The sequence below is a fragment of the Carettochelys insculpta genome, chromosome 19 (assembly GCF_033958435.1).
Source record: "Carettochelys insculpta isolate YL-2023 chromosome 19, ASM3395843v1, whole genome shotgun sequence".
Taxonomy (NCBI): Eukaryota; Metazoa; Chordata; order Testudines; family Carettochelyidae; genus Carettochelys; species Carettochelys insculpta.
The window spans coordinates 3244570-3272441 of NC_134155.1; the positions used below are offsets into that span (position 1 = coordinate 3244570).

At 48.4% G+C, this 27872-nt stretch overlaps 2 protein-coding genes across 3 annotated transcripts in view; both read left to right on the top strand.

Annotated features, from left to right (window-relative positions):
* The window catches only part of CPD (carboxypeptidase D), a 36573-nt gene extending 25923 nt beyond the window's left edge, over positions 1-10650 (top strand). Inside the window, exons 14-21 of the mRNA XM_075013300.1 lie at positions 30-165; positions 1049-1198; positions 1662-1757; positions 1850-1914; positions 5355-5486; positions 6180-6365; positions 6701-6800; positions 7505-10650. Coding sequence (XP_074869401.1) covers positions 30-165; positions 1049-1198; positions 1662-1757; positions 1850-1914; positions 5355-5486; positions 6180-6365; positions 6701-6800; positions 7505-7731 — 1092 coding nt within the window. The 3' untranslated portion in view covers positions 7732-10650. The remainder of the gene's footprint in view (positions 1-29; positions 166-1048; positions 1199-1661; positions 1758-1849; positions 1915-5354; positions 5487-6179; positions 6366-6700; positions 6801-7504) is intronic.
* A 1625-nt stretch (positions 10651-12275) lies between these two features.
* GOSR1 (golgi SNAP receptor complex member 1) overlaps positions 12276-27872 on the top strand; it is a 68607-nt gene continuing 53010 nt past the window's right edge. Inside the window, exons 1-6 of one of the 2 annotated variants that reach the window (XM_075013858.1) lie at positions 12276-13048; positions 16738-16852; positions 21506-21593; positions 21818-21925; positions 24764-24855; positions 26834-26908. In XM_075013858.1, coding sequence (XP_074869959.1) covers positions 13018-13048; positions 16738-16852; positions 21506-21593; positions 21818-21925; positions 24764-24855; positions 26834-26908 — 509 coding nt within the window. In that variant the 5' untranslated portion in view covers positions 12276-13017. Of the gene's footprint in view, positions 13049-16737; positions 16859-21505; positions 21594-21817; positions 21926-24763; positions 24856-26833; positions 26909-27872 lie in introns of both variants that reach the window. The other variant, XM_075013857.1, reaches the window with a different exon arrangement.

Sequence of the window (27872 nt, forward strand, 5' to 3'; positions counted from 1 at the left end):
GTTGAACTTAGTCGTCTTTCTGTGTGTAGCTGATTGACAGGACCAGAATCGTGATTGTGCCGTCCCTAAATCCGGACGGGCGTGAGATGGCCCAGGAGAGAGACTGCACGTCCAAGAAGGGACACGCCAATGCTCACGGCAGAGATTTGGACACTGACTTCACAAGTAAAGCTAGTTCATTTGTATTCTCGTGGCAGAAACCAGTGCCACAGTGAACCAATCTCCCTGTTAACCACTCTAGACTTAATGTTAGTCATGCTGAGGGAAGTTAAATGATTAACGGGTAATCATGAGGCTCACCAGTTATCTGGCTCCTGCCGGTGAACCCCTCCTCCCGTGTCCAGGACCACCACTGCCAGCCAACTGGGGCAACCCTAAGTTAAACAGTTTGCTGATTGTCACTGTAACTGGTTAACCATTTTAACATCCCTAGTTACGTTGTCAGGTCTGGCACCTCTGACAGCTTCAGTTATGCCTCAGTTATTCTGAGTTATTAGAGGTTACAGAGCATAACTTGAAATACCTTTTTGTGTGAGGGAAGAGAATAACCCTGGTTTGGTTGCGATACCCTCGTTAGCAGAGTCTACAGATCCCAGCCACCAAGTGACTTTGGTGTTGACTTGATTGTCCTGGGGGAGGGAAGGGAAGATCGTCAAATCCGGACAGTCATCTCATTGCGCCCAGCCTCTTCCTTTTGGAATTTGCTCACGCTGCTCCTCAGCCTTCGAACTGGAGAGAGCTTGCAAGAGTTGCTCCCTAGATGGTGGTGGAACATGGAACTTTGGGGAAATAGTGACCTGCGAGATCTGTTGAAGGTGGTGGATGAATGCAGCCACTGTCTGTAGCTATTTGACTCTCTTAAGTGGGCACATGTCATCATAGATGCTGTAAGGTACCACATGCTGTGGCAAGGGCCTCGCAGAAACACTTAACATAATCGCTTGCAGCCGATACAAACACTAGCAAAGAATGTATTTCTGGAAGCTTTTATCTTATAGGGAGTTGCTTCTGCTGAGCCCTTATGATTCCCTTTGTTCTGTCTTTTTAGGCAATTTCTCCTTGTACCGTGGAACAGGAGAACCAGAGACTAAAGCAATCGCTGAGAACTTGATTCTGAAGAAAGATTTCAGCCTCTCTGTTGCACTGGATGGTGGATCTCTGCTCGTAACTTACCCATACGATAAACCTGTGCAAACAGGTACAGCTAGTGCCTTCCAAGTCTCCTGGCTCAGCAGCTGGGATCAGCTATTATTTCAGTTGTCCCTGTGTTCAGCTGCAGGCTAGTTCTGGGCCTGCATTGCTGGTCATTTGGGTTTGAGTGGGCTTGTCCTAAGCTGAATTGAGAGCCAAGTGAAAAAGTGCAGGGACTTGTAAGATAGGGCAGACACTGGCAACAGCACACTAACTAAGCAATGTATAGATGGATATTTAACTGTGCATTGCAGGCAGCGTTGAGATTATTTGATCTGGTAGCCATTAAAACCAGCCAGTGCTGGGGATTGAGTGGCAAGACTAAATTTCATAATGTTCAGGAAATGCAGTTGAGAAACATTTGGCCCTTAAACCTGTTTGGAGGCAGTCTGTGCACGGCGTTACGGTGTTAATACAGCCTGCCTTCGGTAAGGGCCACTCCTCCTGATGGTCTCACCTTCTATCTCTAGTGGAAAATAGAGAAACTCTGCAACATCTGGCATCTCTGTATGCAAACAACCATCCAACAATGCATCTGGGTCAGCCGGGCTGTTCAAATGAGTCAGGTAAGTGCATATGATGCCCTGAACTCTGGCTATATTTTTGCTATCCACACCTTGCAGAGGATTTTCTGACTTGTGTCTGTCTGTCTGTATAGTTAAGACCGTTCCAGGAGGTGTGATCCGGGGCGCAGAATGGCACAGTCACCTGGGCAGTATGAAGGTATGCTACTCTCTCTTTTCGTAGTAGTTGTTAGAATAGCATATTGTACTGTTTGTGTTGTGGAGGCTGAGTCTTTGTTACCTGGGCTGCTGCTGCCTTATTGACCAGTTGCCCACGTACCTCATTTGGAAACAGAAGGACACAATTGGTAACGGAAGTTCTACTGTAGTGTTAAAGGAGCAGATTTTTCTGAGCAAAATTATGCCAAAGTCGCCAGTTCTTCTTCGGGTGATTGTTCATGTGCATTTCAAGTTTGGGACATACATGTGTGCATGGCAGCCAGAAGATTTTTCCCTTGCAGGTAGCCAAAGTGCCCGCTTGGATGCCCCCTGGAGTGGCATCTTCATGTTGCCCAGTATAGGTCCTTGCCAACCCACCATCAGGCTCTTGGGGGTGGGGTGGGGGGGGCATGCCTGTGTAGCTGGACTTCAAAACCTGCACTGATTGTGGCAAATGCCTACCCAAGAGTTACGATCCCTCCCCCCATGCTTTGTGTTTGAAGTATTTGGGGGAATCTCACTAGAAGGATCTTTGCTCGATCTGTAAGACTTAGAAGCCAAGAACCTTAGCAGACAGCCAAATGCCTGAAGGCTCTGGATGGGGGTGGCAGTCCAACCCAAGAAGGTTTCATTGGACCTGGCACTGAGTTCGAGATCAGTGTGGAGCGCACTGGCACCGTGTTTTGTGCCAGCACTGTCCAAGGACAAGGCGCTTAGGCATCATACAACCCAGGAAGCCCATGTGCCTCAGAGACACAGGTCGCAATCCCGTGTGCTAGGAGAGAAGCAGCAGGACAGAGGCAGATCTCGGTCTTCCACACACAGGGGGGTGCTGGTGGTGAGCATTGAGCACCCTGTTTTGGCACCACACCAAATATGCATCGCCTCCTATGAGGCGATGCCACACTGAGGTCGAGGCCACACTGTCGAGCCTCTCCCAGTGACGACAGGAGATGCAGCTCCCTTTGACTCTGGAGGTGTTTCAGGCAGCGAAGACCCCAATGCAGGCAACTGTACCATTCTCCTCCCACCGTTCCTGTAGCGAACCCTCTTCATGCCAACTACTTACTTGGCCCACAGCCGGAGGCAAACCAGCTAGGCCATCAAGACCACTGACTCCCTCGGCACCAATGTTGGACTTCTAGCTCTCTCCAGCAGCACCACTGTGGTCCTCGGCCTCAGAGGCGTTGGAGTCTGAGTTGGGCTCCTGTCATGTCAGTAGGAGCACAAGATCCTCTGATGTAGCCACCACTCGCTCCTGATGCAGTAGCTGGTACGGTGGCAACCAACTCCACGGTGGCCCTCTCATCTGTTGTTTCGGCCTCATTTGTCCTGCCAGCACCAGTGATTGCAGCATCTTTAATGACAGTGGCCCCAAAATTGGCACCCTTGTCTGCCCTGACACAGTATCCTGGGCACTGTTATCCACAACGTTGACATCCACTCCTGTTCCTCCCCTCCTGATGGTGACCCTTATGGCTCCTATCCTGCTGGCACCAATGCCAACCACTTCCCAGGCCTCGATACCACAGGACATTCCCAGTTCAGCTCTACCAGCACTGTGCCCACACCAGTTTGGTGCTGAGGGCATGGAACAGCCACATCTGGCTGTAATATCTCCCCCTCATCACCTGACGAGACACTAGCAGGCGCTGCCAGGGCACCTGCATTAGAGGATAGTAAAGCTCTACAACAGCTTGTGGGCTGGGTGGCCCAGAGCGGGAGTACAAGCAGAGTTCTCGGAAGAGACTGATCCACTGGTAGACCTCCTTAACGCCTCTGCCCTTGACTAAAACAATTTCATTTGAACCCAGGGCCTTTTGTTCTCTTCTACCCTTGTCCTGCAAGGTAGTGTTCCTGGTGGCCATCGCCTCTGCCAGGAGGGGGCCTGGGCTTAGGCTCTCACAGGTGGACTCATCTTACACAATTTTCCATAACGACAATGTGAGGTTAAGAGCACACCCAGAGTTTCTGCTGGAGGTAGTCTCTTCTTCCCATGTCAACCACGAGATCTCTACCAGTCTTCTACCCTAAGCTGCATTCTGTTGTTAGGGAACAGACCCTTCATGCGCTGGATGCGCTTAGAGCAGCGTTTCCCAAAGTGTGGTCTGCAGACCAGTACTGGTCCTTGGGTGGGGGGACACCGGTCCTTAGAAAATGTACAAATTATCGCACACGAGCCTATTAATTTGGTACATTTCGTATTTGCCCATGTAATTAAGGTAGTAATAAGAAGTTAGGCATTTAAGTATTTTATATCAAGATTTATAGTATGTACTATTATTGTGAATAAATAATAAACAGTGAACATGTATTCTTTGTTCACTTTTTTTTATATGCATTTACGTTTCTGGGCCACAAAGGTACTAAAAAAAACAAACAGGTCCCAACTATATAAAGTTTGGGAAACCCTGGCTTAGAGCTTTGGCCTTTTAGATAAACAGGACTAAATCCTTTAGGAAAACATCTCCACTGCTTATTGCTCTTGTGGACAGAATGTAAAGTTGAGCTGTCTCCTCCCAGATAGTTCCTTCCTGGATTGCGGAGTGCATTAAAGAGTGCTATCAGCTGGCAGGGGTTTCTCCACCTCTTACCAGGTAACACACCACCAGGGCCCAGTCATCTTCTACGGCTTTTCTTGGCCCAAATTCCTCTGTGATACATGTAGAGCTGCGACCTGGTCATCTGTCCATGCTGCGATTGCTTCTCAGCTGAGAGACAATGCAGCCTGTGGTAGAGCTGTGCTTCATTCTGTTCAGATTGCTGTCCCCACTTCCGGATGTCAGCTTGGGATTCCCCTAGCAGGGAGGGAATCGCTAGAGCATTGGCCTTGCAAACCCAAGGTAGTGAGCCCAGTTGTTTGGGGTGGGCCTTCAAGATTCTTGGGCAGGGTAGATTTAACCCAAAAAAAACAACCCCAAAAAACAACAAAAAACAACTCTGTCGGGGATGGTGCTAGGTCCTGCTGCAAATGCTGGGAACTGGACCCAATGACCTCTCAAGGTCCTTTCCAGCTCTCAGAGATATGTATGTCTCCACCTAACTTGGAGTGCACAAGAGCAATCACTCAAAGAAAGAACTCTTACTGCCCCCTTGGTAATTGTTCTTCAAGGTGTGGGGGTCATGTCCATTCCAGTACCCTGCCCCCATGGCCTCTGTTGCAGTAGCCAGCAAGAAGGAATTGGCAGGGGTGTGGGAGTTGGCAGGGCCCTATATTGGGCACCATGAAGGCGCCACTCCAGGGGGCATTCAGGCTGACCCTACAGCTACTTGCGAGGGGAAAAAATCTTCCAGCTGCCATGTGCATGGGTGAGCACCTCACTTAGAATGGACACGAACAGCACATCTCGAAGAGAAGCAGTTAAGAGGTGAGTAACTGGTTTTTACCTTGTTCCTTTTAAACTCTGTTCATGTTCCAACCTGCTTTCCCTGTTTTTTCAGGACTTCAGTGTTACGTTTGGCCACTGCCCCGAGATCACGGTGTATACCAGCTGCTGCTACTTCCCCAGTGCTGGACAGCTCCCTAGTCTGTGGACTGAGAATAAGAAACCTCTCCTTAGCATGATTGTAGAGGTGAGAGATTAATGGTTCTTAGGGAAGAACCTGTGGGGCGGGGAGAGGAGGCGCACCCTGATGCTGGAGGCCTGCCTTGACTGCTGCAGTTCCGTGGTGGTAGATCCAGAGGAGTGGGATGTGGTGTATCAGCAAGGGAATCGGGTAGTGTTTCAGTCTCCTAGTGAGATCAACAGCCCTTGGTTGGATTGTGCATTTGATTTGTAAGTAGAGGAGGTGCTCTTGTTCAGTGGCGCTCAACCAGATGTCCAGGCCCCCGGGGGACCCGAGCAGGTTTGAGGGAGTCCACCAAGCATGGCTGATAGGCTTGCTGTGGTCGAGGGCAGAAAGCCAAAGTCCTGCCATGCAGGACTGCAGGCGAGAGCACCAAGCCCCACCACTTGGGGCTGAAGCTAAAGTATGAGCAAATGACCTTTGGAGTGCCCTTGGGGTGTGGGGCCCAGAGTGTGTGCTGGGCTTGCCACTTCCTCATGTTCACCCTGGCCTTTACGTGCAGAAGAACAATAACTAGGGCCCACTGGGTTGTGGAGGGTTTATAGCATGGGGGGATGGATGGGGTGGCTCAGGAACGAAAACGGAGAACCCCAGCTCTGTCTCAAACTTAGATAAATCCTAGTGCGCTCCTGCGTCCCCCCCCTCCCCCGCCTGCACCATTGTGTATGAGCCCTGAGTGTGTCATCCTCTGGGTTGTAGGTTCATAAGGGAGTCCACGGATTTGTTCAAGACAAGAGTGGGAAGCCGGTGTCCAAGGCAGTCATTGTACTCAATGAAGGTGTGAAAATCTATGCAAAGGAAGGTGGCTATTTCCATGTGCTGTTGGCTCCAGGTTTACATAACATCAGTGCCACAGCTGAAGGATATCAGCAGCAGCATGTACGGGTGAGTGTTGTACCCTATCGCAGGGTCTCTGCTTCCCTGTGGCACCCTGAGATTGTTGGACTAGTTTAAGAGGCCTGCCTAGCCTTTACTGGGGTCTGTTTTCAGCTGTTTAGTCTTCACTAGCTGCCCAGGCAGCTTTTGCTTTTCAGCCAAGCGTAGCTGTCTTTAGTTTGTGCTGAGAGGTTCCCACCATGATCTCTTGGAAGCATAGTTCTGAAGAATGACTTGCCTTTGCATCACATTAGCCGCTACTGAGCAAGCCCACACGCTTTTCTCCTACCTAGATGCTAACACAAACAGCGAATATTCTTGGCCTTTGCATTTGTTTTCTCCAGGTGCAGGTGCACCATGATGTCGCCAGCTCCGTGGTAATCGTGTTTGACATGGATAACAGGATATTTGGCCTCTCAAGGGAACTTGCCTTAACTGTAGCAGGTAACCTCAGATCTTCTTTTCAGGATCCTGTTTGTTTTGAGTGTATCAAAGAGGTGGGACCCAACTCTGACAGTAGCCTTTTCTCACTTCCAGTCTTCCCTACCACTAAGTTAAATCTGTGGTCTTGAGCCATTCCTGTGCCCTTTATTCTAGGGCTATTGTTTGTTCCTGCTGGCATATCCCACGGAGTGTGTGGTGTCTTGGCTGCAGCTACAGCGTAAGAGGGTGGCTGTTGAAATCTTTGCAGCACTCTTACTGAGGCCCTTTCTGAATCAGCTAATGAGGAAGGATGGCAATAACAATGGGAAAAGCTTTCTTCTCTCTAGTCCACGTTCCTTGGCTGTGGAAGTAAAAGACAGTATTGTTGCTTACTCTGGGCCGGTTTGCGAGCAGTATAGAGAGCTCCTGCCAAGGATAGGTAAGGTGGCTGTCCCCTGTAGAGGCCAAAGTTCATATTCGTGGTCATCACAAGGGAAGTTTGGGTTTAACTGTGTACTGGGCACAGCTTTCCCCTCCTAAAGCTGCTGCGTAAGAAGGGCCCTTTGAGCAAGGTGTAATGGCAGAGGTGGGTGAAGAAGGCAGCTGCAGACCCTCCCTCTTTTGTGCACAGTGTGTGCTGTAAGTCACAGGGAATCTGGAAGCATCTCATGTAGGTGCATGTGCATGTTTACCTGGCCCTGACTTAAGTGTTTTCTCACTGGCAGGTGCCACCATGTCAGCCCTGGTCCTCACCGCCTGCATCATTTGGTGTGTTTGTTCCATCAAGTCCAACAGGCACAAGGATGGCTTCCACCGCCTGCGGCAACACCACGATGACTATGAGGATGAGATCCGGATGATGTCCACCGGTTCTAAGAAATCCCTCCTTAGCCACGAATTCCAGGATGAGACAGACACTGATGAAGAAACATTATATTCTAGCAAACACTGATAGACACCAAGTGGAAAGAAAAGTTCTCTATGGACAAGCCCTCCAGTAGGGGGCTGCTCTTATGCTTCAGAGATCTGGAACATTAGCTTGCAGAAAGTGAGAGCTCCAGAGACATGGGTGGCAGTTCTCAACCTCCCCTGTTCTTATTTGCTCCATTCCTACTTGTGCACAAGTCAGCAGACATTGGAGGCTGTGGATGTTAGGTCAGGGTTGAAGTCCCATGTAATGGAAACACTTGGAAGGCAACTTAGTCTGTTGCTAGCACTCCCTGGGCAGTCCAGCCTGCTGCAAGACTAGTGGAGTAATAACCAAAAGCCCAGAGGGAGCCGTAGTACTAAGCTTTAAAGCCATTATTTCTCTCTGCCTTTTTTGATTCTTTCACTCTGTATGTCTTGAGGAAACCGTGATCAGTTAATGGCCAGTGCTGCAGCTGCACTGCTAGTGAGCAGCATTAGACAGAGATGGTGAGCTTGGCTTCTGATTGCTCCACACCACTCCCAGGGTGCAGGGGTTCTGTGGCCCTCTCTGCTCTACTGTGGGCTTCTAATGACTTTCAAGTGTGTGCAGGGAAGTGAGCTTTACACTTGGACTCTCCATGAACTTACCTCTCTGTTTGAAAACTGACAGGTGGGAGAATCTTGTCCGGGCATGAGATGCTCCACAGCCAAAGAGCGCAAGCTACAGTTACCTCAGTCGGAGAGGGGTGTCCAGTAGCTGTGCAACTCTGCCAGTCCCGAGTGAAAAGGAAAATGCTCTTGGGTTCATTTGAGCCATTGTGTAGAGAACTCCTGTAGCTTCTGGCTGGCCGTGTAGCCAGTGCCATGGCAGTAAACGTTCCCTGGCTGAGACGGGAGACAAGCTCGTCACCTGTGAATGGGGAGTAGGAGCAGTGTGACTGGACAGCATGCTAAAAGAGCAGCTGGAGCTGTTGCCCACCCTTTGCTTGGGATTGCCTAATGCAGCTAGTTACTGATCTGCTTGGAGCTTGAAAAGCACTTAAACCTGCCACTGCCTAGTAAACACACCCACTGCTCTGCAGCAGCGTTGGAATCTCCATGCCTCAGCTTCAGCCTCAGATACCCACAAGGCTTAAATTCCTTTCCCGGGCTCATCTGATACAGAAGAGTTCCCATTTCTGTTAAAGCTGACACGCTTTTACTCCTGTGTTAAACCCGACCGTTTCTGGACATTCAGACAGCAGGCTGGGCATGTTGCTGCTCAAGGACCACAAGCAGAGTTCCTCTAAACAGGACCCTTGAGCCAGGGCTGCTGTCAGTGGCCAGAATATGTTGGGGTGGGAGGGGAAGGCATGTACAAAAGGGCTGGAAGCTAGGTGGTAGAGAACAAGGGTAGTTCCTTGATTTTTGGGTAGCTCTTGATGTGATCAGGAGCTGAAGTGTGTGAATAAAGCTATCTACCGGGGAGACCACTTGGAATTGAACTTAGCTATTGTTGGAGCTAAAAGGCTCCTTAAGAAGGGAGAGAGCTGTGCAAAGGGGGGTTAAATCAGACCTCCTGACAGCTGATTTTTCCCAAAGCCCTTGGCTGTCTTTCTACCTTGCTACGGCCAAGCAGCATGCAGCATATCCCTGCATTGCTCGTGGCAGAAGCATGGTACTTGCAGGAATTAAAAGACGATGCAATGAACAGGCTGGACTCTTGCATGAAATTCACGGGAGGATCTGCTCAGGATGTTGCAGCCTGTAGCAAAGAAGGAAATCCTTTTGTAAGAGTCTCCAGCCTTCAGTGTATGCACCCAACAGAACCTAGCTGCATTTCCACCAGGGCAGCAGTCAAGGCAGTTCATAATCCACCAGTTTTCCTGACCAGCTAAACTCTGCAAAAGGTTTATGGGGTTTTGTTCAGAGTCTTTCATACTGTTAATCTGTCCCTGGCTCTTCTGAGACCTTAGATGCTAACAGGTGCTGTGTAGGGGGCGACAGTTACGCCCAATAATGTAGGAAGAGGTGGTACCAGATCTGAATAGGGGAGGGTGTTACCTGCCTTCTGTTTGTTGGATGGAACAGAGTTGGCAGCTTGGGCCTCTGTCAGGAGGTGGTACCGTGATGCCAGTGTTCGCGCTGTTCTCTAGGTACCCGAAGAGACTGGAGCTTAATAGTAGTGACATCTCCAGCCTTGTGTTTAAAACCATTCTGTTGTCAGTCCTGTGGGCGAGAGTCCCCCGTATGACCTGGGGTGTGTCTGCCTCCAGAGTAGCAGTGTGAAGTCCCTGACAGGATGGGTTTGGCCTAGATTAGCAAGTGTCTCCACTGGAAAGGTGTGGCTGCTGCCGTCCAGCGGGGATGTGAACTGAACTTGGTGGGTACGGCTGGGGAGATGGGGGTGTGTGTCTTTCTTAAAACCAAGGCCTAGTATTGGAAAAGCTGTGGCAATTTTGCAGAGTCTGAGGGTATTTGTACTGCTGCAGGGAGACTTCTGCCTGAATGTTCCCTGTATGTGGACCGGATGGACCTCCTCCACCTTGTGTTGTCTGCTATAAGTGTGTCTCTGAGGTACTAGCCCCAGGCAGCTGCCCAACTGATGAAAAGGTCATTATGGAAATGTTTTAACACGGCAAATATGTCTCAGCCTTTTAACAAACATTTGGCAAATACTTTGGGTTAGGTATGTGAGAGCAGCTTGGCTAAGCAGGGAACTCTGCCCTTCCTCATACTACAGTGTTAAGGAGCTGCTATTGTTGCATCTTCTGTAACTCTTGCAGGAACCACACATGTAGCATGGGCCAGGTTACAGCTGTGCAGGATAAATGACTGCTCCATTTCGTCTCTGGCCCAGTCTGCAGCATCCAGTGCTCTGTCCCTCAGTACACACTAAGCCCACCTGATTTCCAGAGGTTTTGCTTTTGAGGGCTGAAGCAGCTCCACTGAGCATTTTATATTAAAGTTGACTTTTCTCAAACTGGTTGTCTGCCTCTAGCTTTTCCTGCTTTCACGCCTGCTTTTGCGTGGGTATTGGAGCTTCCTGATTCTGCCCACAAGCAATAAACCTTGGTCAAAGTCGAAGGGCACTTCAGAGCATCGGCTGAGCCCCTCAGAGTGTATTTTGAACGAGCTAGAGTAGGTGAATACATGTGAAATAAATTGGTGTGAATTGCTGTGTAAATATGAGAGTGAGACTTTTCTAAGCCCCCCTGAATGAGTGTCTTTGCTTAGTTCTACATGGATAAATGTGCAGCTCTTCTGTGGCGATGCCTAACGGGGTTTTTTTTTTTTGTATTCTGTACTGAACAAATTGCCTTCCACAGACCTGACCCTCCGTGGCCCATCTTTATCAGCTCTTCTCAGTGCCCCTCTTTCTAGAGGTGCCAGCATCCCCCCTATGCACTTGTTGGTGGAGTGCATAGGTCCATGTACGGTGCCTTCAAAAGTAAACTTTTAAAAGGGACTTGAAATGGTTGACTTTTAGTTTAAAAAAGAAACCAATCTGTGTGCCATGTGAGATTGCAGTTTCTCTACCAGGAGCGGGCTCTGTTTTTTACATGTACACTGAAATCTAATACTATTAAAATTATTTTGATGTCTTGTGTGCTTGTGGCAGTAGCTTAAATCTTAGTAAATTTCTTGAGAATGATAAGATGGCGCTACTGGTGTCCTAGCTTTCTAGGGCGTGGAAGCTCTTGTCTTTTGCACTCTCAGTCCCTATTCCTTTTCAAACCACCTATTTTATCTTGAATGAGCTTTGGAGCTTAAAGAAGTCCTAGCGCTTCTACCACCTTGAATGTTTGTTTGAGCCATAGCTTTTTTGCTTTGCTACACCTCTGCCTTCTGGGTGCTTCCCTTATGATTGTAGGTATCTCTTACATGGGTGGTTTTTTTTTTTTTTTTTTTTGTTTTTTTTTTACTTTAAACACAATGTACCAAATCCATGAATAGGACTGGAGACAAGTAGCTAGCTTCTGCTCCTCCCCTCCCTCCTCGGTGCCCCCATACCCCCCCACAAAAGAAAAAGTGAATGGAAAGTTAAAGTGGGGGTGAGGATAATGCTGTGAGTCCCTGCTCTGGGTTCTGTAGGCTCCTGTCAGTGCCCCTCTGCGCTAAGGGCATTGAGATGTCAACAAAACTAACAGGAACAGTTCTCAAACTTCACTGCACCTTGACCCCTTTGACTGTACAAATTACCACCCAGTCCCAGGTGGGGGGGTGGGAAGGGAGCAGTGTTCCCTGTTCATATTTCCCATCTGGGGTGGAATAAATTTTATGTGCACTAAGGCATGCATATATGTGCAGCACTAATAGACCCTCATGCTGGCAGCTGTGGATGCTCTGCTCAACAGCACGTCTCTCTGTCTCCCACGTGGCCACCCAGGTGCTCAGCTTACAGCGAACACAGGTGCATGAAAAACCTCTGGCCTTTTGCCGTACTTGTTTTGCCTTGAAATGTAACTTGAGTGTGCTGTGAACTGGTAACATGGCTTGCAGGGAGGTTCCCTGCCCATGTGCAGTAGCTACCTGAGGGTTGGCCTTTTCTGAGGCTCTTGGCTCTGTGCCTGAGGCTGCTGCTGAGCGAAAGCAGCCAGTGCTCGCAGCTGCTCTTCCAGGGACTAGATGGTGCAACTTAGTGGAATCGCTGGGAACAGCGTATAGAGAACTGCTGTGACACGTGAGCGCAGAGATGCGAAAGGACCTACTCCCAGGGCAGTGGGAGGGGCAGCAGCCGATCCCCCCGCAGCAGCAGGCTGGGGAGAAGGGAGCGAGCCGGTCTCACGCGTGGAGGATCTGGAGTTGCTCGGAAAGCCCCAGCTCCGGGAGTCAAGCGAGGCCGGGGACTGGTTCAAAGGACAGCACCGCTCGGGCTCAGCGCAGCCCCGACCCGGGTTCCACTGTAAAGCGGGCCCGGGCCGGGGACCGGCAACTCACCCGCCCTGCCCCGGGCCGAGGCGGGCACCGGGCTGGTCTTGGGAAGGGGGCAGGGGGCGCGGGCGCCGCCGCGGCGCAGGGCCTGGCCCGGGCCACGTGCTGTCACGTGGGGCGGCCCTTCGCCCCGGCAGGCGCCGCGCTGCTGAGCCTGGGCCGGGCGGAACAGCGGGATCCCCGCGGCTGGGGCTGGGGCTGGGGCGGGACCTCCCGGCCCTGCAGCGCTCGAAGGGCGGCGCCCGGCCGCTCGCCACGGCGCTCCAGCACCCTGTGGTGTTGGCGGCGGCCGCCAGGCGGCGCTGAGCTGGGAGGCCTACGCATCCCGTCGGCCCCCGCGCCCCGAGGCGGCGCTCTGGCTTCCTGTGCTCTATCTCCGGGACTCGCGGGGAGCGGCTGACGTCGGATAACAAACATGGCGGCGGGGAGCAGTAACTACTGGGAAGGTGAGGGGCGGGGGGCGGCGGCAGCGCGGGCTCGGCCGGGTCTGGGGGGCGGGTCGGAGGGGGAGGTGTAGGAGGGGACGGGGGAGGAGGTGTAGGAGGGGGGCGGGTCGGAGGGGACGGGGGAGGAGGAGGAGGTGTAGGAGGGGGATGGGTCGGAGGGGACGGGGGGGAGGAGGTGTAGGAGGGGGGCGGGTCGGAGGGGACGGGGGGGGAGGAGGCGTAGGAGGGGGGCGGGTCGGAGGGGACGGGGGGGGAGGAGGCGTAGGAGGGGGGCGGGTCGGAGGGGACGGGGGGGAGGAGGTGTAGGAGGGGGCGGGTCGGAGGGGACGGGGGTGGGAGGTGTAGGAGGGGGCGGGTCGGAGGGGAGGAGGTGTAGGAGGGGGCGGGTCGGAGGGGAGGAGGTGTAGGAGGGGGCGGGTCGGAGGGGGCGGGGGGGAGGAGGTGTAGGAGGGGGCGGGTCGGAGGGGGCGGGGGTGGGAGGTGTAGGAGGGGGCGGGTCGGAGGGGAGGAGGTGTAGGAGGGGGGTGGGTCGGAGGGGACGGGGGGGAGGAGGTGTAGGAGGGGGGTGGGTCGGAGGGGACGGGGGGGGAGGAGGTGTAGGGGGGGGAGGAGGTGTAGGAGGGGGGCGGGTCGGAGGGGACGCGGGGGAGGAGGTGTAGGAGGGGCTGTCTCTAGGGGATCAGAGAATTGAGACGCTGAGGCCTCATCTTTATTCAGGGACTTGTCTGGGTGAGGGCGGAGGTGTGACCTGGGTCCCATTATCAGGGCTGGTCTTAGAGGTGTTGCTAAAAGAGTCACAGCTGGGCAGGATGTGCCCCCAGATGCAAGTGGCTGGGTGAGTTCAGACTGGAGAAGAGACTCCTCCCCCACCTTTAGCAGCTTGGACTCGTGGCAGGGGGCTGCTGCTGTTTTAATTCGGCCAGAGCCTGGTTGTAAAAGTTCACCCTCCCCTGCCCTGTATTCTTTCCTGCGATTGGGAGCACGGCAGAGGGTGCCATAGGTTCTCCGTTTGCCAAGGATCCAAAGAGTGAAGTTGGACCTTGACAGCTTCTTCCTTGAACAGGTCTTGTGTCTCTTCAGGACTTGAGCACTTTGTTATTACTACCTGTTTTGTCAAAAGCACTGCGCTTTGACACTGTTCACGCTGTAGAAATATGGCTTTGTGTTGGCTTTTGTGTTTGTAGATGCTTTATTTCAGCAACCGTAGGACTTGTAAATATAGGCTGAAAAGAGAAGAAAGGAGAGCACCTTTGCACTTATGTTAGAGATCGTAAACAGATGGCTTGGAATTATTTCCTTCTTCTACATGCTCTGTTAGCAACGGTTCTCTGCCTGGTCTGCTGACTGCTTCTGAGAGAACCACTGAGCTGCTCATGCTTCTTAGTGAAGCATCTGCTACTTTCCAAACACAAATGCATCTTGCTGCCTCTAGCCCCATCATGGATTCTATTAGGGTTTCCATTTTTTAAGCTTTATTTTGACTAATAAATTGCAAAACCAAGTCTCCATCTCTCTATCTGATGTAAGTGCTTCCCATCTCTTTTTACTATGTGTTTTGAGCTGACATTTCAGTGTTGACCAATCTGCCAATAAAGTCCAATGTTGAATATTTAGCTAATGTGCAAGGGGGTTTCAGGCAATGGGGACAGGGTTAGTTCTAGCAAATGTGAAGACTTGTATCCAGGGAGAAGTAGTAGCAAAAATCAAAATGGAAGATAACCCAGCACCCACTTGTGTCACATTAATCAAGTTATTTCTGTATTGTTGCTTTCATCGTATCATACATAGATTTCATCTTGTTACCAGAGCTCTGTGGTTGTTGTACAGAAGAGGTGAATCAAGTTTTGGAGGTAGGGATGGAAAGCGTTCATGAAAACATCTCTCTACAGTGGGGCCTATAATATGAGAAAGTTGACATCTGCATGCTGCCCACCAATTGGTTAGGCTCAGGACAGGATATTTTGCCTTCTTCTGCTAAAGGTAGCATACCAGCTTGAAGTGCCAATCTCTAAGTCTGTCACCTCCAATGTTGCTATAACTGAGAAGGCTTTTCTGGTGAACATCAGGAAAAGGTAGAGTTAATTAAGATCTAGAGAGGAAATGTGACATTTTGATTTTGAGAATTTGTACTGCTCAGTGTTGTAGATAGTAATAAGGGCAGGCTGCATTACTGAGATGTGTTTGGGGGAAAGTATCTTCTTGTTGTGGGAAGAGACGTGAAAACTTGGAACTTGCAGAAAGAAGCAGGTACACTCATCCCTCGCTATATGAGCACGATTGGTTCCTAACTTTTTGCTCGTAGGTGAAAACTTGTAAGAGGGACACTAAATTCCTGTTAAAATACTTGTAAAAGACTGATTGGTTCCAAGTGCTGGGAGGGGCAGCAGGTGGCGCTGCTTTTGAAAAGTAAGTGAACCTGGGGTTGGGAGGGGATTAAAGGCTGGGGACAGTTTGGGGCCATGAGTGGGAGGGAGGGTTAAAACCTGTAGGCAGCTCAGGTGGAGGAGGTGGCCGCTTGTTCCTCCTGGCTGCACCAGAGGTACCTGGGGGGTGCGGGAGGGGAAGGGGTGGGGGTTTGGAACTAAACAGGATGGGGTGGTTGTGGGGAGCTATGGGCTGGGGGAATGTTGGGACTTGGGGTGGGGGTTGTGGATTTCCCCGCGCCCCAGCCAGGGACCCTGCGGCCGGCTTGGCTCCAGCCGTGGGGCTGCGGGTCTTCCCGTGCCCCAGCCAGGGACCCTGCAGCTGGAGCGGATCCAGCCTCAGGGATGCCGGTCTCTCTGACCCCTACTGGGGACCCAGTGGCTGGAGCGGAGCCACCCATGGGGCTGCTGGTCTCGCAGCCCCTGCCAGCGGCTGGCTCGTATTAGCGGGGGAAGTTCACTCATCTAGTGAACATTGGTAGGTATGTGTCTCCCTCATTTTAGCGAGTACTCGTAAGTCAAGTACTCGTTAAACGAGTGATGAGTGTATAAAACTACAAACTGGCCATATTTCAGCCTAGTCAGCCTCATGACATCTCTTTAGAAGTGTGACTAGCATTTAAAGAGGCCTTGAGTGCTTGTCCACCCCACAAGAGAATGGAGCTGAGACTTACTGGAGAAGAGGAGCTGGTAACCTTTCTGTGGAGAATTTTCAAGTGTCAAAGGGATTTTGGAACATTCAAGGCAGTGGGAATTGTGTGCCTGAATTCTTTAAGCTTGTGACTAGGATTGTCTAATTTACTTGGCTGAAACTTGGTAGTTTCTACCTTGCCCTAGCTGACCTGGTTGTGTGTGTAGATGAGATGGCACAGTGTAACACTTGTAGACACTGGTGATGGAGGAAACCATTTAGTTCATGAGTCACATGCTAAGCTGTTGCTTTATATTGATTAGCACTGATAACACTGGCACCATATAAAGCCCAGAAAAAGATATGAGTCCACTCCTCAATGACCAGCTTCCCCATCCTGGCCGAGTCCCTGGATGCTAGTCTGATCAGCTGTTACTTCTGTCATTTCATGACTTGCGCACACATCTCGACCTTTTGTTACTTTTACCACAGATCTTGCCTGGCTTATTTTTAACAGTGTAGTCTCTTGTGCTCTGATTTCATCTCCTTTTTCCCCCAAGTGAGCTGTTGTAAAAAGCAAAACTGAAACGTCGTAGATTGTAACCTCTAACATTTATCTTTTTGTTGTTATTCAGATCTCAGGAAACAGGCTAGACAGCTGGAGAATGAGCTAGACTTGAAGTTGGTGTCATTCAGCAAACTGTGCACAAGTTACAGTCACAGCAGCGCCCGAGAGGGAAGGCGCGACAGGTATAGGTACTAACAGACTTCTTACTTTTTTTAAAAAAAAGCCTGCTTTAAATATGCTTGATTCATTTAGGCTGCCACTTAGCTTTACTATTTGATGCTTTGTTTTTAAATTAGCTCATTAGGACAGTGGAGCATCATTAGGATGATGTAGTTCATTGGGAGGAACTGTATTTAAGCTTGTTTTTGTGATGATGTGTGGATGTAGTGTGTCCTTGTGTTTGACAGTACAACTGGCTGCGCCCTCTGGGTTCGACTTGTATGTTCTTATAGAAAATGCTTTGCTGTATTTAAGGACTTGAACTCTGAGGCTGGAAAGCATTTTGCATACTGGTGAATTTAGCCGCCTCCATCTGCACGTGGGTTGGGTAACATTATGCTTCCCATTGTAAAGATGAGGAAATTGAGGCCCAGAGCTGTTGTGACTTGTCCAGGGTTGCTTAGTGAGTACGTGGCAGAGCTGGGATTATAATGAGGAGTTGACTCTCAGCTCTGTGCTTAATCAGTACAGCTACAGATGTTAGTTTCAAGTTTACTTCCAGGGTTACTAGTCAGAAGTTCTTTACTTAAACAGGCTTTTTACTGAAAGAGCTAATAATCTGGCCCAAGCAGACAAGAGTTATTGTTTACATGCGCTCCTTAGTCAAGCATAGTGAAGTTTCATAAGTCTCTCCACCTTGACCAGTTAGTCTTTTGGATATGTTAAGACAATAACATTAACTGTATAAACGACACCTTCAGACCCTCCTTAAACGTGCCTCTCTACTGGAGTGCCTGCAAGCTGTTCAGCAGTGTCTAGGCATCCTATGTCTGGTGCCTGGGGATGTTAAATGGTTGACGGGTGAGCATGAAGCTTACTGGTTAACTGACCCTTGTCAGTGAACTTCAGCGGCTGCCCACCAGGCTGGAGGAGCCTTGGCAACAGAGGGGCCAGCATACTGGGTGGCAGAACACTGTGGCTGGACCCTATGGCTGCAGCAGATGTGGCAGCAGGACCCGACAGCTGTGGCTGGCCTGGTGGCAGGCCCTAAGTCAGTTAACTGGTTAAGTGTTAGGCCGTGTCTACACTAGCCCCAAACTTCGAAATAGCCATGCAAATGGCCATTTTGAAGTTTACTAATGAAGCGCTGAAATACATATTCAGCGCCTCATTAGCATGTGGGCAGCTGCGGCACTTTGAAATTGACGCGGCTCACGGCTGCACAGCTCATCCCGATGGGGCTCCTTTTCGAAAGGACCCCGCCTACTTCGAAGTTCACTTATTCGCATCTGCTCACAGGAATAAAGGGACTTCGAAGTAGGCAGGGTCCTTTCGAAAAGGAGCCCTGTCGGGGCGAGCCGTGTCAATTTCGAAGTGCCGCGGCCGCCGCACACTAATGAGGCACTGAATATGTATTTCAGTGCTTCATTAGTAAACTTTGAAATGGCCATTTACATGGCCATTTCGAAGTTTGGGGCTAGTGTAGACATAGCCTTAGTGTTTAGGGGGAGGAATAGCTCCGTGGTTTGAGCATTGGCCTGCTAAACCCAGGGTTGTGAGCTCAATCGTCAAGGAGGCCATTTAGGGGTTGGGCAAATAGATGTCAGGAATGGTGCTTGGTCCTGCCGAGAGGGCAGGGGACTGGAATGGATGACCTCACAAGGTCCCTTCCAGTTCTAGGAGATGCGTATCTCCAATTATTTATTTTTATATAAAAAGTTAATCATTTTAACATCCCTCACTGTTACCTCTGCTGCTTATTTTTAACATGATTGTATCAGTGTCACCTTTTCCTTTTTCTTCCTCTCTTCCTTGCTCCAGGCTACGGGTGTAGGCTCTTTGTGGCATGGAATGTGTGTTTCATCATATATAACACCCAGCTCAATGGGGTCTTACCCCGATAGGCATCAGCCCATGTTTCTGCAATATAAATAACAACAGTGCTTAAGGCCCCTAAATGGAAACAGCCCAGCTTGACTGCCAAGCATTAGTTATTTTGTTCTCATTTGTCTTCACGTCCTCCCAATCCACAGAAACAAAGCCTTTCTTGGTTTAATTGTTTTTATCTCCCTTTCCTAGTATGTGTTAGGACAGAGGTCTGCAACCGCAATTGTGAGAAGGGCCATTTTTTCAAATTCAGTTGCAAAATCAATACTTCAAGAGCCGCAGTGCGCATGAATCTGAGACAGTCCTTAACAAATAACGTCAAGCCGTACTTTTTGTAAGCCCGTTTTACAGATAGTGCACACCCAATGATTTGTACCTGTTAGAAAGTTTGTTACTTTCTCCCCGTCATCCCCAGGCTTAGCCCCTCTCTGTCCCAACCCCCTCCCCCATCCCCAGGATTAACCCCTCTGAGTCGCAAATGCAGGGTTTACCTGCCTCAGCTGCTTCTCCTGCTGCATGGCTCTGATGGGCAGACTTGGCGCCCCCCGAGCTCTCCTTTTCACTTCCCCTGTCTGCAGCACTGGTGGCTTCCTGTCCTGCAATGCTGAAAAAATGGAACTCAATGTAATGGGTTTAGCGGCCGGATCCCTCTGCCACCCTGGCGGCCATTAAACCAGTTCGGCTGAGTTCTGCTCTTTCCACAATGGCAGAGCAAGGAGCCACAAGAGGAGTCAGTGGCGGCAGCATCTTCAGCCACAAGTGACTCCTTAAAGAGCTGCAAGTGGCTGCGGACCTGCAGGTTGCCCTCCCCTGTGTTAGTAGATTGCAGTCCTGCCCTTTGAAAGCCCCATTCCTTCCCTCATAGCATAATAGCTCTTTCTTGCTCTGTTTCAAAGAGAGGACACCAAAATGGATTGCACCTAAAGGTATTATTAGATTAAATAAGTATCTTCCAGCATTGCTTAGGGTGAGCAGAATGGCCCAGAACCTCTTTCCCGGCGAAGGCCCAGGAGCAGCAAGCACCAGGAGTGACCCCCTCCCTTCCTGAATCAGGACAGCTGCTGCTACCTTCTCTTCCAGCTCTTTGTCTTTTGTTCCTAGAATTGCACTGTGCAGTGTTTGCTGTATAACTGGGACCTTCCACTCACTTCTCCCTTCTAGAAGGAATGATGGGAGGTAGGAAGGGCACTGGGATTTCTTTCCTCTTCCAGTAATTGCAGGTTACCAGAGCAGAGAATATTGTCTTCAAAACATGTAAGATGTTATCTCACAGGTGTCGGCCTGTTGCATGTTCATTCCTGTCCCCTTATTTGTGCGGGATTATTTTCCCCTGTGCACTTTTTCATGGTCTTGACAAGCATAGGGGAGACAGACTGTATAGAAAATGCAGTTTATCCCAGTTTTTCAGTGAGACGTGTTGTTCTTGTGTGAAATGTCTGTAGGAGTTTCTAGCCCTGTATTGCTAATGTACATTTACATAATTATAATGTAAGTACATGCTTTCCCGCTACAATGGAACGCTAAAGAGCAGTGTGGAGAAGAAGCATCGTTGTTCAGTTAGTACAGTAAAGCTGTGTTATCAGCTGGAAAATTCTGTAAACCGGCACTTGTAATCTTCAGAGAAAGTCCTGTTCGTGGTGCAGGCCAGCAGCAGCCATGTGTCCCTGCTGCTCTTAGGTGGCAGAATGGCCTCCAGGGGTTCGAGGTGTGGGGCTGAGGATTGGGGCACAGGAGGGTTTGTGAGATGTGGGTTCTGGGAGAGATTGGGGCATTGCAGCAGTTTTGGGATGCCAATTGTGAGGTTCAGGCAGCTCCTCACAAGCAGCGTTGTGTCCTGGCTGTTTCTGGTAGGGGTATGGGTAGGTGGCTTTGTGTGCTGGCCCCACTCCACCCCAGCCACTGGCTCCACAGTGCCCGTTGGCAGCAGCCATGGCCAGTGGGAGCTGCAGGGTTGGAACTTTCAGGTGGAGTCAGCATGTAGGGCCGTCTAGCTGCCCCTCTGCCTGGATCAGCGAAAGGGTGCAGCTTGTGCAGCCACATAAGGTGAGCAGTGCCCATCCCCTCCCCGGTCTGGCATCCTGAAACTACTCCCTTGGCCAAACCCCCTGCCTTGAGCTCTGCCCTGCACCCACTCCCAGAACCCGTGTCCAGCACTCCCTCCCCAGCTCCTCACCCAAACTCCCTCCCTGTTAGTTAATGGGAATTTTTCACTTACCAGTACCCCCATTCCCTAACGTGCCAGATAAAAAAGCTTTTACTGTAATTTTTTCTGACCTGTGCAGTGCCAAAGATTAGCTTCTAGAGAGAAGTACGGCCATGTCTGCACTATCACTTAAGTTAGCAAAACGTATGCCTCTCAGGGGTGTGAAAAGACAGCACCCCGAGTGACACAGGTTTTGCTGACATAAACACTCTTGTGCACAGGGTTGTGTTAGCCACAGAGTGTCTCCTCCCAACATAGCTACCACTGCTTATTGTGCTAGTTTTATTATGGCAACAGAAGAGCTCGTCTGGCGGCATAGCATGGCTACATGCGTGTTCTTACAGCTGCTAAACGTAGACTCTTTGAGGGGTGTGTAGCTCGTTGTGTTAACTGACGTATCGGGCTAATGTGGCAGTCGATACAGGGAAATTGTATAGTTCTTTCTAAATGTAATTTCTGACTTTAGGAAACACATCTAGAAAATAAATTGCCCTTGTAGTTATGCCTGGTATCGGCACCTTGTGCCTCAGTAGTCCCAAAAGCATGTTGTGCCTTTCAGTAATTGTTGCTGCTCTCTTCCTCTTAGTTCGGACACAACACCTCTCTTAAATGGATCGAGCCAAGACAGAATGTTTGAAACCATGGCAGTGGAGATTGAACAGCTTCTGGCACGGGTAACGAATTCTCGCATTCTTACGTCAACACCTACCAGGATTTTGAAGACTTCAATCTATATAACGTTCCTGTATAGATGTGGAATGTGCACTTGATAATGCCAGATTGTGATACATCCATTAAACAAAACAAGATATTCTGTAACACTGGTGACACTGAAAGCATGTTAACCATCACTGTCCTTCCTTTATGGAAAAGTTTCCCTTTGTATTTTGTTCTGTAGCTCACTGGAATAAATGACAAAATGGCAGAGTACACCAACAGCGCGGGAGTCCCATCCCTGAACGCAGCCCTGATGCACACGTTACAGCGTCACAGAGACATATTGCAGGTAATTCATATGCAAGGCATTCGTTACTTGGTCTCACGCTGTGCCTTCGTTGGAAACGGTACTTACTGATAGAACTCCTAGAAGTGGGCCAGAGAGAGAGCATGTGCGTGCATGTGTAAAAATGTGAAAAAAAAAAAATCCAAAAATCTTGATTGGGAGGGAGACATTTGAGGGATGTTAAATCACTGAAAGGTAAATGCTGTCTGTGTTTAGTTGTGACCAATGTAGAGCATGTTAAAATGTCTGATGGAAGGGGAAGGCTGTAAAAATGGGATCCTAGTAACCAAAAGGAAATAATTTCGCACACAACTGCTGCATTTTTGTGGAGAAACAGATTTTAAAATTCTGCCTAAAAAGGGTCGTCATTATAACACTTACCTTCTCCATTTTCTGTATAGGTTTAAAAATGTTGTTATGCTGCTGTTTTGCGGCTGTGTTTGTATGTTTTCATGCCTGGGTTATTTAACTCTATTTTTTGTTAGCATCCCGTAGTTACATAAACTTAATTACATTTGGGCTCTCAACTGAAGGAAAAGCTGTCCCAAGGATGCCATTGAAATGTGCAATTGCAAGCATTGACTATGAAAGTGAGCCTTGTTTTCAAAGGTTTCAAATGCAGTTAAATTAATGAACAAAAATATAAGTATGTTGTAGATTCTCAAGGAGCCTATACGGTTTTCCTGGCTTAGTGACTATCTGGTCTTGGGATGTTTCGTAGTTTCTCAGTATTTGAATGCATTTTTTTTCCTTCGCTAGCTTCTGAAACGTGTCATGCGAGACTTTTGTTCCAATTGACATTGTTTCATTTGATTTTTTTAAGACTTTCTCTGTGGTGCTCTGTGTTGCCTTTGCTGAGAGGGGAAAAATGAAATTTGCTTTAAAATAGTTGACGTGAGATCCCATCTCATGCAGTTGCCTTAAAACGATAAGAACAGCCCCCCAAAACAAAAGGCACTTTATGTAGTGAGCTGAAGTGTCATTAACTATGAAATCTTGTAATTGAATTGTTGATGCGTTTCTAACACAGAGATTTAAATATGATCAACGTCAGCCAACTAACTGTGTCCAAAGACACTGAGGATACCTCTGCAGCTGTAAGAGGTAATTCCCAGTTCTGGTAGACAAACCATTAGTTCTGCTCACGCTGTTGCACTGAAACTGGTGGTGTCGGCTTGGGCTGGCAGCCTGAATACATTCCTATCTGACACCTGCATACCTGCTTGGCCACCTAGCCCTGGCCGCCATCCATGCTGCTAGAGATATGTTTACGGTGCTGGCTTGAGCAGAGTTAGCACATGCATGTCTACCTGAGATAGGAATCGCACCGCCCAGTTGTCGGGTGAATGTGTGAATTTTCAGGTTCTGAGAGTAGGATTTTAGTATCGGCTCCTCACATGGCTTAAACTCAGTCACACTCTCCTTTAAGAAAGGCTATCCCTTTATAAAGCACACTAATAGCTGAATGTTTTTAGGTACTGTCTCTTAACTTACCTGCCTAGCAAATATATAAACCATTAATTCTTGCAAACAGTGTTTTGCTCCTTTATTAGCAGGAAAGTGGAAGAGAGTTTTTAACAAGATGTGTTATTCCTTTGTTTGTATCTTTACTCTTTAACCCTGAACATTTTAGGGGCCAGCTACAAAGTCCGCGTAGTGATACAGAAGATGTCATCTCTGTTTAGCTGGTTAACACACAACATCAAGCGAAGCAGGTCTTTGCCCACAAAAGCTTATGCTCCAAATGATCAGTTAGTCTGTGAGGTGCCACAGGACTTGTGTTGTTATCACAGGTTTTAAACAAAATGCAAAAATGCTAATCCTTACATAGCCTCCTGTGTTGTTTACATGACCCAGTACTTCCAGTGAAGAGTACCAGCTTTTAAAACTCAGAAATGATAAACTTGAGCATGAAAACATTTGTTTACAGGAGAGACAAACTGTTATTAGTAAACAGTGTTTAAAAATGCAGAAATGATCATTGTAGGTTGCAAAAACAGCAATACCAGTGTGTGCTGGTTGTTTGGTTAGTACAGAGAGCTGGATAGTGGTGGCTTGGGTAAACAGGGTTCTGCTGCCTTAGAATTGTGCAGAGATTGGCAGAAGAATGACTTGGGGTATGGAGCAGCTTTCCTCCTAGGAGAGTTTAGAAAAATTGGGGCCTGTTCCTTCTAGAGATGATGAAGAAGATTGATTGTGGTACACAAATCATGAGCAGGGGAGTGTTGTTTACTACTTCCCCTGTGGACAGTTGGGATCACTCAATTAAATTAATAAGCAGCAGATTTAAAAGACAGTAAGGAAATACTGTGGAACTCCTTGCCAGTGAGTGTTTGTTGCATGGGTCGAATATAACCGGGTTCAAAAAGAACGAAGACCAGCTGGTGGATAATAGTTTCATCAGTGTCTGCTCACCAGGGAGGCAACACCAAACTCTGGGTAGCCCTAAATCTCTGACTGCTACCAGCTGGAACTGGATGGCGGGGTGAGTCACTGCATGATTGCTGTGCTCTCTTCATTCCCTCTGCAGCTGCTGGTGCTGGCCACCTTTGAAGTGAGAACACTGAGCTAAGTGGACCTCTGGTCTGGTCTGGTCTGGCCACTCTAATTGTATGTGAAAATGAGAGGAGGGGATTACAGTGAATAGTATTGTAGTATAATTTAACCACTGTGGTCATTAATAAGTAAGTGTTCTGTTGAAGTAGAAGAAGAGCCCTATATTCTTCTTCTTAGCCTTTTTATCGGCTAGTTTTCTGCCCAGGTACCTGTTAGTCGGATTTTGCTTGGCAGTGTGTTGTCATGCCAAGGTCTAGCGGTGCTGAAATACTTGTTTTGTTACAGGATTACACACATGAATTCCATAAAACCAAAACCAATTTTCTGGCAATACGGGAAAGAGAGAATCTTTTGGGATCAGTACGGAAAGATATTGAGTAAGTCTGACTGTAAACAATAGCCACAGACTTGAACACTGCTCTTGACCTGACTGCAGAAGCTTGTTTCTGTGAACCATTACCCTGTTTTCTGAGAGATTTTGCATAATTTTAAAGTTCATCGTTCAGAGGTGGCTCGTTTCAAGTATTTTGTCGAGTATATGAGGCTATACATTGTAGCTTAATGGTCCAGCACTACAAATACTCCTGGCTCTCCTTTCCAGCAGAGTGGCCTGCGTGTTTTCCTAAATCAAACAAAGCAATACACATTTAAAGGAGGGTCTCAGCCCAAGGCTCTAGACTAAGAGGGGTCCCAAGGAAAGATCTATGGGCCACCAAAAAGCTAGATCTTTTTGCAAGGTCTCCTTAGCCCAGGGCTCTTGTGCACAGCTGCTAAAGCCACTGCACGCTAGCTGGCTGTGCTTGCGGCAGGTGGCAACGCGCAGAGCCACTTTCTCCCCTCACAGCTGTAGTCATGTCCCCTCGAGCACCAGGGGAGGTGCCGTCCCTGCACTGCCAATGCATGCAGGCAAATGCAGAGCAGCACAGCCAGCACTGAGCCACCTGCTTCTCCACAACGCAAGGGGGAGCTGCTCCAGTCCTGAGCCCCCTCCCATGCCCTAACTCCCTCATAGGAACCACTTTACAACCTTGAGCCCCCTCCTGCTAGGTAACTCCTGCCTGGACCCCACACACCCAGCTTCCAGTCCCGAGCCTCTTCCTGCACTCCAGACCCCTCAGCCCCAGTCTGGAGCATCATCCTGCATCTCCAGCCTCACACCAGAGCCCTCACTCCATCGTACACTGACTCTCCTGCCTCAGCCCCACAAAATCTAACACCCTCATTCCCCAGAAGAGTTAATCTGGCCCTGACTACAGGTGAGTTGAGTGAGGGGTCTTTGTTTGTTTATTTTGGTATATCAGTGGCCCTGGCCCTCGCCCCCAAAAAATGCTCCCTACCCCAAGCTAGTTTCATAAAACCTTTTTGAGAAATGCTTCTACCTATCTCCAGTGCCCTGATTTTGTGTGTCTCTGATCCATAGTTTTAATCTTGGATCTCTTTGCTTGAAAATATAGGGTCTTCTGTTTTGTAGGAGTGCTTCTGCTTTTCTGTATTCCTCATCTTGAGCTGTAAGTCTTTGTGACAATACAAATCTCCACAACCATTTTATTTTCACATGCTGGGGGGGATTGAAGCAGGAGCATTTCTTGCCTTTAGGAGCAAAGATTATGTTTTCATGTGAACTTTGCTGAAAGCAGTAAACCAGAACTGCTTTTAAATACAGGTCCCAGACCATTTCCATTGAAATCAGTGACAGAAATCTGATTTTAGTGGCAGTGAATGGGGGAAGTCCAGAACTGTGTTCCAATGAATCTCTAAAAAAACAAGTCCCAAGTGTTTGCAATATACTTAAGACCGCACTTGTGAATTTGGAAGTTTATTTTCCTTCTACAGCCATTTAGTGAGCCTCTCTGAAACACCAGCAGAGGGCATCTGCCTTTGTCTATCCTGTGTACATTTCAGAATGTTTCCCTGAAGAGAAGGGAAGCTAGAACATGCTTCAGAATGAGAAAATAACATCTCTCAGAAATGAGTTATATGGACCCTAGGTAAATTGGGAGAAGCTGTGTGTACTGATTTATTACAGTAGTTAATCTCTAGTTAAGATTGGGTTCCATTTTGCATTTGGAAAATTTTATGTATTTAAGGTAGGATAAAACACTTACACTATATCATCTGAAAAGAATATATCAGTGTAAAAAACTAATTTTAATAACACTGGTCAGTGTTGGCAGACAGATGCTGGGTTAGATGACACTGCTCAGACCCAGAATGATCATGCTTATGTTCTTACATTATGTTCCATTTGGTTAGTTAGGAATAACCAAATTTAACATACAAGCAGATCACTAAATAATGCCTTGTGGAAAGTGTTTCTGGCAAAAGTGTTTTTCACTTTCTTTTTTTAAATTTTAGGTCGTATAAAAGTGGGTCGGGCGTGAACAATAGAAGAACAGAGCTGTTCCTGAAAGAGCATGAGCACCTTCGAAAGTAGGTTTTATTAAATAATCTGGATGAACCATGCATATTCACCGATGGTAAAAGAACAAGGACAATGTCTGCGGTTATAGTGCCTAGGACAAAGCTGACAGGAGCCATTAATCGCATGTTTCAGAACATAAAGACAAAGCACAGCTGTGGGCAGGGATACAATCTCCTCCATAATATTCTTCAAGGGGTAGGCCATGACGATGGTCTTTTTCTCTGCAGCAACCAGCATTGGCTGCTACAGGACACAGGATGGTTGGCTAATTAGCTTGTACCACTGTGGCAGTTTCCTAGTGAGTACAGATGTTTTGTAGCTGAAACTGCTAATTAAAGACAATATGGAAGAATTGGCTCAGGGCAGCAAATGAATCTGTGTTTGTTTTCTAAACATTTCCATTCCTTGGTGCTGAGGTCAATTTTGCAGCTACTATATATCCAGCTCAGTTGTGCTGTATTTGGAAGAATATTTCACTGTGTAATTGAAGCATATTTTCACTGAAATGCTTTGATTAATGGTTATTTTTAGTTGTTTGTGCTTCCTTCTCATTTCAATGTAATGAATGTTGCAAGTTGGACCATTTCTGCCCAGATTTCCCCAAAATAATCAGGGGTTTATTAGGTTTAGTACATAATACAATGTGAGTTAGTAGATACTCAGACAGATACACTCCCTCTCGGGGTGTCCTCTTTTTTGAAAGTTGAAATATGGTAACTCTTTAAAAATCCAATGGAGTTTTTGCTAGTAAAGTGTTGGAGAGAAGAGTTTTTAAGCAAACAAATTTACACAGACCAGACTGAAATATATTAGTGACCAGGTATAATGAAAATGAAATCCCTTAATGTACCTTACACAGGAAATAACACAGGGTACTGGATCATGACTCTGAGGTGACGTATAAACATTGCCACCTGCAGTATCAAAATTATGCTGTTGAAAGTGTTTGTGGATAATTTACAATTCTCTAAG